This window comes from Trichechus manatus, unplaced genomic scaffold (assembly GCF_000243295.1).
Source record: "Trichechus manatus latirostris isolate Lorelei unplaced genomic scaffold, TriManLat1.0 scaffold00016, whole genome shotgun sequence".
Lineage (NCBI taxonomy): Eukaryota > Metazoa > Chordata > Mammalia > Sirenia > Trichechidae > Trichechus > Trichechus manatus.
This window is the reverse complement of record NW_004443952.1, coordinates 25,128,731-25,144,404: the sequence shown is the minus strand read 5'-3', so window position 1 is coordinate 25,144,404 and position 15,674 is coordinate 25,128,731. Positions and strand designations below refer to the sequence as shown.

At 38.1% G+C, this 15,674-nt stretch overlaps 1 protein-coding gene across 2 annotated transcripts in view; it reads left to right on the top strand.

Moving 5' to 3' along the window:
• Nucleotides 1-15,674, top strand: part of MELK (maternal embryonic leucine zipper kinase) — a 108,444-nt gene that overhangs the window by 35,528 nt on the left and 57,242 nt on the right. For both annotated transcript variants that reach the window (XM_004372256.2, XM_023727505.1), the window contains 2 exons: nt 8,617-8,685; nt 10,184-10,282. In XM_004372256.2, coding sequence (XP_004372313.1) covers nt 8,617-8,685; nt 10,184-10,282 — 168 coding nt within the window. The remainder of the gene's footprint in view (nt 1-8,616; nt 8,686-10,183; nt 10,283-15,674) is intronic.

The window sequence follows — 15,674 nt, the reverse complement described above, 5'->3', positions numbered from 1 at the left end:
TATCACCAGCTTTCCTGTCCCCTTCTGCCTTCTGGCTCTTGTCACTGGACTACTGTACCTCGTTAGTCTCATTTGGTTTTACGGGGCTGTCCACTCCCAGGCTGAACAGTGAACCTCGGAGATAACTTCACCACTGAGCTACAAGGGTGTCTGGGGGCCATACTCTTGGGGTTTCTCAGTCTCCTTTAGGCCAGTAAATCTGGTCTTTTTTGTGTGAGTTAGAATTATGTTCTACATCCTTCTCCAGCTCTGTCCAGAACCCTCTGTTGTGATCGTGGTCAGAGCAGTCAGTGCATGGATGCATTTTAAAAGATAAAAAAAAAAAATACTTGTGCAACATTTTTAGCAGGAGAGCTCTGTTCATGTTTCTGGTTGGCCATGCTATCGGAAATGGTAGCCCTGAAATATTAATTTAAGATGAGGACAGAGTTGCCTTCTGCTTAGCAGAGTTCCTACTAGTATCTTAAGTATTGATTCAAATTAGAAATAATGCAGTGTAGGAATGACATTATGTGAAGAAAACGTCTTTTTATTTTGCTGTTTAAGCATTGGGAAGGAGAAAAAGAAAATATTCATGTTTTATAGATTGGAAACAGTGCATAAAAAATGTTTCCTGAACTATAATGTTCCATACATATGTATAGGGAATAAAAGCATTTTTTTTCAGTGAAAGATCAATAAATCAATTAATGCCTCAAATCACTCACAATCACGTAATCCCGAGATAACCACTATAAACATTTGTATGTTTTGTTTCAGTTTTTTCTTTCTGTGTTTATACATGTAGGCATACCATATAAGCCCTCTTGTCTGCCAATTTGGGTTGATAATTGGTCAGTTAATTGAAAAACTTGTTTATAGTTTTATATTACTTTTAATGTAACCTCATATTAAACATTTTATTTTAGTTTGAAACATGTCAGTGTACATTCAGACACCATTTTTTGGTATAGGACCAAAGTATTTCTTTGGCTATGGTTCTACTGATTGGAGCCGTGCATTGTTGTTCTTATATCAACACACCTAATGCATCATTCTCAATGTTTAGCTTTGGTTCTTTCTTTCTTTTTTTCCACAGTAATATGTGTAATATTATTTAATTGAGCATACTCCATGTTTATTTGACTCCGATAGCTTTGGTTCTTTAAATTGGAAGAACTTAAAGTCTCTTCTGAGACACTCTGACTAGATTTTCTAGAAGTCTAAGATGTATGTTATTTTTCCTTCGAAGTTTTATGTTTCTTTTGTCTGTATCTAACTGGACAGCAGTATTTTTTAAATTGTGATAAAACATATATAAGATAAAATTTGCTATTTTAACCTTTTTTAAGTATACAATTCAGTGGCATTGATTGTATTTACATTGTTGTGTAACTGTCACCACTATTTGTTTCCAATACTGTTTCATCACCCCAAATAGAAGCTCTATCCATTAAGCATTAACTACCTATTGCTCCCTCCCTCCAGCCCATGGTAACCACTAATCTACTTTCTGGACAGCAGTACCTTTATCGTAAGTTTCTAAAACTTTCTGCTCAGTGTTCCTAGAAAACAGCTCTTTCTTTACACTCATATATCATTAATTTACATAGTATATAATTAAACTTCATCATTACAATAATATGTATAACTGACAAATAGATTTAGCTATAAACGTGCAGCTCCAGTGTAGGAGCGAAAGTTGGCTAGCATTCTAAAGAGTAGCGTACATCTAGGTGTATGTTGTACTATAGGCAATCGATGTTATATTTTAAAAGCAAATGGAAAACGTCAGTCAGTCTAATGACTTGGGTTTCTTAAGAGAGCTACTCTGTGTATGTGTATCTATTTGGAACCATATGTAGTTTTATATTCTTCCTTAAAAAATATGAAGGTTAAATCAATTCTCTCAAAACATACTGTTCAATATCCAAATAATATTCCACTGAGTGCATGTGCCTTTATTTCTTCCCTGTTTGTATACTGTCCAACAGGAAGAAAACTAGACTTGTTCACAGTTTTCATTGATAGTCTTTGGGTTGTTTCTAAATACCTTTATTAAAATGATTCTGTAGTGAATATTTCTGCACAATTATGTTTGTGTGTTTGTATAATTATTTCTGTGGGATAAATCCCTAGATATGAAATTTCTAGGCAAAGGATACAAGCATTTAAAACTTTAGAAGATATTATCAAATTGCCTTCCAAACACCTTTTATAAATAAGTGCTTTCACCAACTGTGTGAACACCCCATCTCAAACTTTTTTTGTGCCGATTAACTTGAGAATGTTCCTAGACCTCCCAACTTTTTAGATTTACCAAGATTATGAGTTAGTTCTCCTAATTTGTTTTAGATATTATTGTGCATCAGTTTTTCCACTGACTTTAGAGGTCACTTCTGATAGAGCACTCAGTGGTCCTCATTTTCTTCTTCAGCATAGTTAGAGCATTACAGTAATCAATTATTTCCAGGTGCAGTGCATTAAATTACTTAATATGACCCTTCTAGCCATAGTCTTTGTAACTCCCACCAAATGACTGGGTGGGTCTATGCAAATGAGGTCCTTGTGACCCACTGAGGGGATTGGATAGCTTACTAATAATGTAAATAATGTGCATGACACCCTTGTGGGAGTGGGACCATGCAAATAAGGTGTATGAAACCCTAACGAGGGGATTGGTCAGTTTTGCCATCCTGCTAGGCTTAGAATGGGTCTAAGGATCTCACCACTACCAAGAAAGAAGAGCCGGGAGTGGAGTGCATCCTTTGGACCCAGGATCCCTGTGCTGAGAACCTCCTAGATTCAGGAGACAGAGAGAGAGCTGTAACACCAGAGACAGCAAGTGATGGTGAGAAGCAGCAGAAGAGAAATGAAGTGGCAGCAGCAGAGACAGCATAACCAGGAGACCAGCAGGAAATGGCACAGTGGGCTTCCTAGCCCACAGAGCGAGAAAGCTGAGTACCTTTGGGCTGAGGCTTACTGGCAGAGTAGGGTGCCTCCAGGCACTCATCGGTAGAGCTAACAGAGCTTTGTAACACTTGCCCAAGCAGGGCAGAGGCTGAGGGGCCAGAGAGAGATATGCCTGTGGACATGGCTGAGAAGAGGCTGTCCTGATTGAAGAACCATGTCCTGAGCATTCCTGAATGTGAATTGTAACTTGTTATTTCCCTAAAAAACCCCAAAATTGTAAGTATTGTCTGTGAGTTCTGTGTGGCCTTGCGACAAGTTATCAAACCCAGCAGAGAAGTAGAGAGTGCCATGGGAGGGACGGTTGGCGTCAGAATGGGTAAAAAGGTTGGAGAGTAGAGGAATGTCTGATCTCCACCTCATAGGAGTCAGCCTTGGGCTGTTGATCTTGATTTTCCTTTTCTCTTGTGAAGTTAGAAGAGATCAGACACCCCTGCCATGCCATTTTTACACCAGGGTCCATCCCAGCTCTGAGTAGTTATAAGTTCTTTGACTTCTATTTATTCATATTCATATTCCGTGTTTGTTTCAGCTAGCACTCCTCTTTTGAAATTTTGAATCTTAATTCTGCCCTCTTGTAACATTAGCGGTTCCTGCCAACAACGTACCACTTGCACATTTCTTAAGTACCTTATGATCTAAGTTGTTGATTTAAAAAACAGAATAGAACAAGACCATTCCCAAGTGTTCTGGGTATTGATGGTATAGCTAACTGAGATTTTACAGTCTTATCCACAAAGATAAAATAAATGATTGTTAATACCCCGCTGAAATTGAACTACATTATATCTGTGGTGTTCCTAATTAACTTAACTCTAAGCTTTGTTTTATTTTATTATTTTTTTAACCTGTCTGTATCTTAAGCCTCTGTTATTTCTTTGCTTTCATTTGTTGTACTGCAAGTTCACATTCATATGGCAGCCACAGAATTAATGCTATTAATTACTAATGTATTGTTTCATCAATACAAGGTGAATGTACCAACATACTAACTTCAATGTTCTCTATTTATTTGAGTGTACTAGTGGGTCCTGGATTAATCTTTTGGGGAAGAGAGGGTTTACCTTAAAATAATATAAAAGTATTATACCTAGTAGTAGATGTTAGATTCAAGTTTTGATATTTTTGGCAAATCATATATCTTTGTAGTAGTGGAATGAATATAGTAGAAAACGTCTAATTCTTGTTCAGTAGAGATTTAGCTTCCCTAATTAATATTATTTACCAATACTGTATATTCTTTGTTTCTACTACTCTGAATTTCATTTTTTAGTTTTTCATGTATTTGCAAGTTGAAAATTGATTCAAATTAGGACTTTTATGCATTATTGTGGAATTTAATTTCACACATTATAGATTTTGAAATTTATTGTAATCTTAGCTCAGAACTATTGTTCCGAGTCGTAGTGTAATACAGTCTGCTGGTTGAATCTAATTAAGGTGTCGTATCACTTGCATGCAGTATGTATCTTTGCCTAGAATGCTCTAAAATTCCTCACTTGGGAATAACACTTCCCTCTGTTCTTCTTGGTTTGATTGAAAAGCCGAGCAGTATTTGACACACTATATGTAACTCTTATTTAAGAGGCAGCCCTCGTTTATCTTTTGCATTTGTTGACTATCTTAACCAAAATGCTCAACTGCAGTTTCCTGTGATTACTAATAGATTGAGCATTACTCTCATTAATGTCACCTATATTCATTTGCCATCACTGCATTCAGCGACAAGCATGACTGCACTCCACTTCTCGGTACACAAATATTAGGGAAGAACAAATAATTTAGTAAATGAAAGTTGAGTAGCTTTAAAGTAAAATTACTTTCTAACAATTATAATTTATAATCTTAAAGAAAATAAGCCAGTTGTCTCTTTATGAAATTATATTTTACAGTTATAAAGTTGACTACAGTACTGTGATCATATGTGGAGAGGTCGCCTGCCTTTCTTAGGACCATGTGAAAAATGAACAATTTTGTGCCCATCAGAACTCCCAGCATTATTTTGCTTAGCCTTCAGATCCTCCCAGCCCCACCAACTTGAATTTCTGTCTTACCCATAATTTGCTCTTATTTGTAAGGTAATCGTCCCTTAAATAAACAAGAATCCTCCAAAGCTTGAGCTTTGGAACAAGAGTTAAAGTTTTATTGTTATGACTAGGGGGTACTACTGGCTTAGCGGTGACAATAGATAACAAGAAATAAGGGTTAAGGGGCACAGCCCTGGCCGACACAGGGCTTTTTGTGGAGCTGCTTTTCCCCAGCAGAATAACACGGTTTCTTAGCCTCAGCATAAACGACGTTTTGGACCAGATAATTCTTTGTTGTGGGGGATGTCCTGTGCATTGTAGGATGTATAGCAGCATCCCTGGCCTTTACCCACTAAATGCCAGTAGTACTCCCCTAACTAAAATCCTGTTGCTGTCGAGCTGATTCCACCTTATAGCGACACTATATGGCAGAGTAGAACTGCCCCATAGGGTTTCCAAGGAGCGGCTGGTGGATTTGAACTGCTGACTCCTGGTAAGCAGCTGAGTTCTTAAACACTGTGCCACCAGGGCTTCAGTACCTCCCTAGTCGTGACAATAAAAAATGTCTCCAGAAAAATTGCCAAATGTTCCCTGGGGGGCAAAATCACCCTGGATTGAGAACCAATGCCCTGTATGTTGAGCAAGTAACTTAAACTCCCAAAAACTTAGTTTCCTCATCTGTGTAATTTTGTTAATCCTGCCTACTACAAGGATAAAATACATGTACAAGTGTTTTGTACATTTTAAAGTACTGTGTACAAGTAAGAGATTGGAGCAAACCTGGCAGCAGAACTCAGCTCTGGGCTTGATTTCTGCTGGTATTTCAGTGCAGAGGATGGAGCTGAGAAAGTCAGGGAGTAGTGTCACAGGCCTCATAACTTGCATGTGGATGGTACTCTACAGAGGTGTCTGTCTAAACAGGGAAAGAGGGTGGGTACATTTCAGGAGGTGATATGAGCAGCTGCAGTGGGGCAAATCTTCCTGGGAGGGCATGTGGCATTCCTTAGAATGGCTTTATCCTTTCTTACTGTACTGAGTCTTTAGCACTCTGGTATACACGCCACTTGGCCAACAATTCCACCTCTAGTTCACTACTTCTTTGAGTATCCCAATCTCACTCTCCTATTTCTTTCAGGTTCAACAAACATTTATTGAGTGCTGCTTACATACAAGGCATTGTAGTGAGTGCTTTCACATGCGTTCTTTTTTTATACCTTTTATAATCCTATAAACTCATTGCCGTCAAGTCAATTGTAACCCGCAGCAACCCAATAGGACAGAGTAGAACTGCCCCATAGTGTTTCCAAGGAGTGGCTGGTAGATTTGAACTGATGACCTTTTGGTTAGCTGCCGTCGAGTTGATTCCAACTCATAGCAACACTATAGGACAGAGTAGAGCTGCCCCATAGAGTTTCTAAGGAGTGCCTGGTGGATTCAAACTGCCGACCTTTTGGTTAGCAGCCGTAGCTCTTAACCACTATGCCGCCAGGGTTTTCTGTAATCCTATAGGTGGCATTAATTGTTGGACAAGCTATTTAACCTTTTTGTGCCTCAGTTTCCTCACCTGTAAAAACAAGTATAATAGTACCTACTCCATAGGATTGTTGCTAGGATTCAATGCTTTAATACAGATAAAGCACTTAGCACAGGACCAGGCACACAGAAAGAACCCAATAACTGTTAGCTGTTACTACTACTACAACTGTTGTTACTACCTATAAAACAATTAATGCCACCTAAAATCTTATAGAAAATAGGCTCAGAGAGATTAAATAACTTGTACAGATTCATAGAGCTATTAAGGAGGCAGAACTGAGATTTAAACATAGCGTCTGACTTTAGATCCATGGCTGTTTCCAGTGTACCAAACACCTCATTTCTCATTCACTTGTTTTCTCTATCTCTTTCCAGACAGAATTATGTCTGTGGTGCTAGCTTACAGCACAGGGGACATATTAAAATATAATTCATCAATTCAAAATGGGATGATAAAAAGCAGCGTAAAGGAATTTGGAATCAGTCTGGCGAACATCTTATTCAGTGCTTTGATCTGAATATTTACTTTTACATCTGATTTCTGTTGAAATGACCTTTTATTAGGAACACTTTTGTTTTGGATGGTAGTTCCTGTATTTGAAGGCATACTATTTCTTTCTTTTTTTTTTGATATTTATGTGCCTCATGCAGTTTCTGCCTTTTTTTTTTTTAACGTTTTATTGTGCTTTAGGTGAAAGTTTACATAGCAAATTAATTTTCCAATCAATGATTCTTACACAAATTGTTTTGTGACATTGGTTGCAATTCCTGCAATGTGTCAGTCCTCTCCCCATTTCCACCTTGGTTTCCCCATTTCCATTAGTCCGGTTTCCCTGTCCCTCCCTGTCTTTTCATCTTTGGTTTTGGGAAAACGTTGGCCTTTTGGTCTCACATAGTCAATTGTCCTAAGAAGCACATTCTTCACGGGTATTATTGTTTATTTTATAGCCCTGTCTAATATTTGGCTGAAAGGTGGCCTCCAGGAGTGTCTGTAGTTTCAATTTAGAAGGTTATTTTAGGGCAATAGTCTTGGAGGTTCCTCCAGTCTCTTTCAGACCAGTAACTCTGGTCTTTTTTTCTTTTGAATTTAAATTTCTACATTTTTTACCCATTCTAACAGGGAACTTTTATTGTGATCCCGGTCAGAGTGTTTGGGAGTGGTAGCTGGGCACCATCTATTCTTCTGTTCTCAAGGTAGAGGAGGCTGTGGTTCATGTGGGCCATTAGTCCTTTGGACTAATTGTGAAGGCATACTATTTCTGATAGGTCTGGTTATGGGCCTGTTATCTGCATGTTGGAGTAGACCTCAGAACCAGACTTATATTTGAGGCAGGGCAGGTCCTGCAAGGAAGAGGTAATGCAAGGAAGGAAAACCCTTATGGGTGGTATCCAGAGAGTAAAGAGCAAATGGGTCTGCAAACAGTCAGCATGAGGGAAGACCCACTGGAGTACATGAGGGTCCTGACCAGTGAGTTAAGCATGTCAGAGGACACTCTAAGATATGCTGTCATTGGAGATTCAGGCAGGTCATGACCTTGATCAGTGTAAGCAAGGGAGAGGGTTCTTGTCCTCAGGCTGGCCTTTATTCTTCTTGGCAAGAGCAAACTGAAATATTTGAGAGACTAGGCAAATGGACCATTTGCCAAGAAAGAGAATAAGTCAGGCACCCAGGATTTGATTCATGAGAGGCTTTGGTCTAAGGAATAAGGAGAAACTCAGATACGACAGCGAGGGCAGCTGGGTCAGGGCCAGTCACACAGCAACTGTGACTGCTGAGTCCCAGAGAGTTGGCCAAAGCATCTAAAAAACACTGCAGATTCTAAAGCCCTAGACCATGTATGTTTTCCACTCTTACATTCTCTGTGCTCTAGTCCATCTTTGCTATATGGATAATTTACAGATGATGATAGTATTTAACCTACTGTGTTTTGTTCTTTAAGGCAAGAAATGGATTTTTATGTTATTAATTATGTTTACCAAATTTTATAGTTGGGTGAAGTCTTCAAGCCTGGTAGTAACCTCCAGCATGTTGTTACCTTAGAAATTTGTGTCAAGGCTGATTGAACCTAAATCTAGTCTCTTAAATGTTTTCTTTTTTTTGTAGAGAGGAAAATATGAGGTTCCTAAGTGGCTCTCTTCCAGTAGTATTTTACTTCTCCAACAAATGCTACAGGTAAAATTTATTGTTTGTTTTTAAATAAATAGAAATCTATTGTAGTTATTTGATCCAACTTTTAAGATGTCTGTGATGCTCCTACACTTTAGAGGATAGCACCATTGTCTATGATACTACTATACTTTAGAGGATAGTACCATAATCTGTTAGCTTAAAAAAATTCCATTAATCATATCTACTTTGCAAATATCCTCTACTTAATCCTTTCTTAATTATACTGCAAACCCAATGATTTTTTTTTTTTAGACCGCTACCATATGTCTTTTCTGACATGATTTGTTAAATTTTTTTCTTGAGCATTGTCTGTTTTCTATCAACCAACTGTTGCTCTGTTCTCTTCTATTTTCTCACTTCCACCTTTGCACATTAGAGGTATAGTAGATACTGAATACATGCTTGAAAGAGCTGCCATACAACTGAGTGAGTCCCATGGTCTAGTGCAGTGGTTCTCAAACTTTACCGTGTTTTAGAATCACCAGATGGGCTTGTTAAAACAGATCATTCCCCCCAACCCACCACCATGTCTAATTCAATACGTCTAGGGTGGGAATGAGAATTTGTACTTCTAACAAGCTCTAAAATGATGCTAATGCTACTGGTCCTGAGACCACACTTTCAGAACCACTGATTTAGTGTAATGAACCTCTGAGGGTGAAAGAAGAGCTGAAGTCTAGGTATCCACCCTGCCAGTGGCAAACCAACTAGACTGTTCTGATCTGTAAAATGGGGGTTCTGAGCCTGGCTTCACTGCTATGTAGTGTTATGAGGATAAAATGAGATTGATAGACAACACTTTGAAAATAGGAGTATCTTATTAGTGCAGTTTTTTTTTTTCATTATTATATATTCAAAATATCTTCCAGTTTTTCCATTATTAAGCCATCTCTACCTTTTATTCATAACTTACCTCAGGCTCACCCACCTTGATTAAGCCGGGCCAGGCCACCAAATCTCCATAATGAGATTGAAAATGCCTTACCCTTTGCAGTAGACTCCAAAAAACTTAATCTTTGTTGATTAATTTTTCTCTCCTCACATTTGAAAATTACAAATGGAAAAGAAAGGTGTGCTTTTCGACTTGTTCTATGTTATTGTAAGCTCATCTGAGGTAGAGATTGCATATTCAGTATGAATGCCCTGCATTGTGGCTGCTTGAATGTTAAATTGGTGAATATTTCCTGTGAATAGGTTTTCCAGCAAAAGACTATTACATCATACAATAGATTGACTGAACTTCATGAATAATGTCCATACCAATGAAGTTCATGTTTGTTAAACATTTATCTTCTAAGCCTATGTTGGTTGCTGTAGTTTTCTTGCCTCTATTGGCTTTTTAAAAGAATTTATTTCAAGGCCATTTTAAGGTCTTTGACAGCATTTCTGTGGTGATAAAGTTTGCATCTGTTTTGATGAATTTTGAGCTCTCAGGAGGAAAGGTGTTCTTATGTTCTTTATTTGAAGCATTTATCTCTGGCTACTTCTCAATGGCCACTAGGTGGACCCAAAGAAACGGATTTCTGTGAAAAATCTATTGAGCCATCCCTGGATCATGCAAGATTACAACTGTCCCGTTGAGTGGCAAAGCAAGAATCCTGTAAGTAAAATGAAATCTAATAGAATTTTTTAACTTTGTGTGAGATTTATGTGAATTCAAGACCTACAGTGATGTGGTTGAAATATAAAAGAAAATGTATTTTGTAGACTTCTTCAACAGGTTGATGTATGGGAGACTTGAAACCTTACTATATATTTGCCCGTTAATCTCTAGGACAGTGGTTCTCAACCCTGGCTGCAAATGAGAATCACTTGAGACATTAAGGAAAAGAAAGAAGGTGTGTGTCGGGGGGGGGTCCCCAGAATAATTAGTATGTGTTTTTGAAAGCTCCCAGGTGTTTCTCTTTGCTGTCAGCGTTGTGAACTGCTCTGGGGATCTTGAGCAGGTTACTTAATTGTAAAAAGTAGATCAGTCCAGTTCTGTCTACTTCCCAGAGTAGGTATAAAGTTGTAGTGGTTCTCAAACTTTTTAGTCTCAGAACCCCTTTATATTCTTAATATTATTTATTAGTTCATTTAAAAGTAACAGCAATAAACCTATTATATGTTATCAAATAAAATATTTTATAAAAAATAACTTTTAAATATAAATTTAGTGAGAAGAATGGCATTGTTTTGCATCTTTGGAAATTTCTTTAATGTTTGGCTTAATAGAGGACATCTTGATACTCATTTGCTTCTGTATTGAGTTTGTTTTGACGTGTTTTTGTTGAAGTGTATGAAGAGATTGCAGCCTCACATAGATGATGTAGTTAGAAAAGGGCGAAGTATTTTAATAGTCTTTTCAGGTAACTGGGGATATTCTCTGATATTCCACTAAAACTTAACAAATGGTAGTTTCTTAAGATTAGTTGCATGTGGAATCTGAAACCATATCGGTGAACATTTTGTACTCTCATTAAAATCCATTGATCTGCCTTGTACTTTGAATGGATCTTTTTCTCATGCCTGATTCTGTAACAGTCTGCATTGGTTGTTTGGAAAATATTGGTTCCTGAGTTATGTAAATCTTCCAAATATTGGCACATTTCATTATATGTTATCTAAAAGATTACATTCCTTAATATCAGAAAAGGCTTTAAGTATTGGAAAGCTGTCAAGCTCATGGTGGCAGATAGAAGTTTTCCAAAATCCTAATTTTTGCTTGAAAGCCCAAATTATATCATTGGTGGCAAATACCATCAGTTTTTGAGAAAATGTCTGCCAAATATCCATTTCCAAATAACTGTAATTTCTCAGTGTCCTTTCAAGTAAAAATGGTGTATTTTGGAAAAACAAAAACAGCTAATTCAGCTCATAACTCAGTCACACAAGTACTTTTCCTCCAGAAAGCTATTGTACTTCAGTATACAACAAAAGTGTTTTATGCATACTTCCCATTTTTGTCACACAGAATATTAAAAAGATGTGTACTCAAAGGCAAAGATGTAATAAAATTAATACTTTTTATTGCTTCACCGAGGATATTCTTAATTGATACTGACTTTTTTTTTTTTTTTTTATAACTGTGAGTGCATGGCAAAGAATGCAATATCTTAGCCACAGATTGGTGCCCCTGCATTGATTTGTACTAAGGCGCCAACAGTTTTACACATTATTGCTTTTGATTCATCAGTGAAAATGTCAACACTGTGCAAAATGCAGATAACATCTTAGTATTGTGATAAAAATAGTTTTGCCCTCAGAGGCCCTCAGGCTTCTGCAGAACACTTTGACAACTGCTCTAATAGTAATAGTAAAGAACTTTAAAAACACAAAGTGCTATATAAGTTTAAGCAATTATTTTACTGATTATTCCTACATTAATGTTTCAAAAAATAATTTTTTATTAACAGATGACAACTTGGAATTTGATAAAAATATGAATATTCTCGAAGGATGTGTATAATTTGTGTATCAGTTTACTATTGCTGCATGAAAAACCACCCCAAAGTTTAGTGGCTTAAAACAATAATAATTTTATTTGCTTACAATTCTGTGTACCAGTAGCTTGGACTGGGCTCAGTTGGGCTGTTCTTGTTCTGGGCCTGGGTTCACTCATGTGGCTGTAGTCATCTGGTGACTTGACTGCAGCTGAGTCCGAAGATTGGCTGTTTGTGCTGGTTTGTGGCTGGGCTGCATGTCTCTTGACATGGCAGTTGGATTCCAAAAGAAGCAAGAGAGCAAACCCTAATGTGCAAGCATTTAAAAATTTCATTAATTAATTATTATTATTTTTGGTGAAAATATGCACAGCAAAGGATACACCATTTCAACAAATTCTACATATATAATTCAGTGGCATTGTTTACATTCTTGAAGTTGTATAACCATCCTTGCTATCCTTTTCAAAATTATTCTACTACCATTAGCATAAACTCACTGCCCCCTAAGCTTCTTATCTGATGCTGTTGTCATTTGGATCCTGTACAGATAAATCTTTGAAAGAGCACAATGCTCAAGGCAGACATACTTTACTAATTAAGCTAAACTGCTGTTTGGTTCAAAGCAGAATTCCAGGGAATGTTTTGGTCTGAGGTTTAAGGTTTAAACATCACAGGGCAGTAGTTTCAGGTGTTCCTCCAACCTCAGTGGCTCCAGAAAGTCTGGATTCCATTGAGAATTTGAAATTCTGTTCCGGTTTTTCCCCCCTTTGATCAGGATTCTTCTATAGACTCTTAGATCAAAACATTCATTAATGGTAGCCAGGCACCATCCAGTTTTTCTGGTCTCATGACACAGGAGGCAGAGTACAAGCATTTTTCCAAGTCTCTGCTTCCCTCATGCTTGCTAATGTCCCATTGACCAAAGTAAGTCACATGGCAAAGTCTAAAGCCTCTATGGAAGTTGTAATCTTAAAAGTCAGTACAGTTATTATCCCCATAGGGTCCCTATGAGTTGGAATCAACTTGATGGCGCACAGCAACACCATTTATAGGGAAATGAGGCACAAAGAGGTTAAGTAATACAGAGAGGTCACATAGTCATTAAGGGGTAGAGTTAGGATTTGAAGCCAGGCAGTGTGGCTCCAGAGTCTGTTTTCTGAACCTGTGTACTATTCTTCCTCTTCAGTAGAGAATAGAGGTACTTGTCTGTGGTGGTAACAAATGAGGAGGGAGACTGCAGACAGGCATTCCACTTCAGTTCCTCTTGATTCTACAGTGGAATAGGACATGTGCATGGGTCAACAGGATAGCTTGGAGGTATGTCTCAGACGTGCCACAGTGTAGACTTGGTACAGCTATGAGTATTTGCTTTCTGGAATAATCACACCCATAAGCATATTCTTCCCAATGGTTAGCCGGTACAGGATCTTGGAAAAAATAGATTATGCTTGCTTCTAGCCCCTTCTCCCTGTTTTGCAGACTATATTAGCCATGCAACCTGAACTAAAATCTCCCGTGATGCTACTATGACTGTCATTGCCTATAATTTCTCTTATCCGTATTCCCTGTGGCCTTCATGACATTTTTTAATATGTATGGAGCAAATTCAGTTAGGGGCTACAACTTAAGTCTAACAGCTATCAATGCCGGTAGGCTAAGAGCAGCAGAGTGTGCTGGTGTCTGAGCAGTACAGCAGCAGGGCCAGGTAGCTGTGATGTGCCCTTGTGAGGTGGAGAGAGCGAGTGGTACAAATGCCTGCGTTCAGCCATTGGGGGTCATCATTTCTCCACGTGTGGGAGGACTTTGCATGTCTTCTCAGTCATGTCTACTAATAGGATACACAGCTGTGTGCAATAGAACAGATGCCATCATGAAAAAAGTCTCTGATTTCAATAACAGAAATACATTTTTTTTTATTGGGGCACAGTATAAAGTAAAATATATAAAATTTTGTGAGTTCCAAAAGGGTATGTAATTTTCCTTACATGTTTAATATAATAATTGCTAATATTTATTGAGTACTTACTATAATGGAAAAATATGCTATTATAGTAAGGCTGTCTGTATATTATCTATAGTATAATATAGATAGAACCCTTAGAATAATACCTTTAATAGTTAGGGGTTTTTCTGTGGGCTTTATGTTTATTAACTCATTTAATTTTCACACCACTGAAGTAGGTACTCTGAAAACGGTAATATTATTGTCCCCATTTTACAGATGAAGGAACTGAGACAGAGAGTCATTAAGTAACTTGCCCAACTAGAAACTGTAGAGCTAAGATCTGAACCAGACAGAAGGGCTCCAGAAGGGAATGGATCTTGTAAGTCAACTAGTTCAAGCTCAGGGCCTGTATCCTATGTATCTACAGCCTTTGTGACAAGCATTGCTTGTCTGGTCTCTGCTGGAACCACTTCTGGAGCAGAGCCATGCAGAATGGTATTGTGGTGTGGTTGGAAAAACCTGGGCTAGGAATGAAGAATGCCAGTCTTGGGCAGATTGCATTAACTTTTCTGAGTTTTCATTTTCTCACCTCTAATATGGGAATTCTAATGACAATCTCTTATGTACGTTTGAGTCATGTTTTGCCATTTATAGGATGCTTTTACATGTTTTGTCATTCATCTGCCTTTCCTGCTTCACAGAACTGTTGCAAGGATCAAATGAGTCATGTACAGAAGAGTTATAAGGGATTATTGTTGCCTTTTGAAGTATCTGCTTTTCTCTCAATACTGTGTTTCATCAAGAGTGGACTATAAAAAATAGTTCAGATTTACTTGGATATTTAAGGTGTAGTTGCTGTTCTGTAACTTTATGCATGATCTCCTCCTACCATTTTCACACACAGGTCTTGTACCCAAGTATTGTATCAAATAAGAAGTTATAGTCACTTCCATTTTCTGCCCTAGGGAACAGGAAATGTAGTCGGCACGGATAATCCAAAATAATTGGCTAGTTTTTGGTATGCATTTTTTTACTTAATTTAACTTGAGTATGTGTGGCTGGGCATTCAGAGCACTTCAAACAAAGTATGGAGACTATGTGGAAAACCAGCTTGAAAGAAGCCATGTTTTTCAGACTTAGGTGTCTTGCTCACCCTTATAACATGCTGTTGGCGTAAACCTGTTGCCATCGAGTTGATACCAACTCATAATGACCCTGTAGGACAGAGTAGAACTGCCCCAAAGGGTTTCCTAGGCTCTAATCTTTACTGGACTGCCAATCTTTCTTCTGTGGAGCAGCTGGTGGGTTCATACCAACCATTTGAATAGCACCTGAGTGCTTTAACCACTGTACCACCAGGGCTTCTTACTGTCAGCATAAACCAAAAACCGGTTGCTGTCGAGTAGATTCTAACTCATAACGACCCTTTAGGCAGAGTAGAACTGCCCTATAGGGCTTCCAAGGAGTGGCTGGTGGATTTGAACTGATGACCTTTTGGTTAGCAGCTGAGCTCTTAACCACTGTGTCACCAGGGCTCCGCTGTCAGCATAGGACCCTGATATTCACTATCCCTCCTCTTTAATCTTGTCTCTCATACTCACTCCTTCCTACTGTTCCTCCCT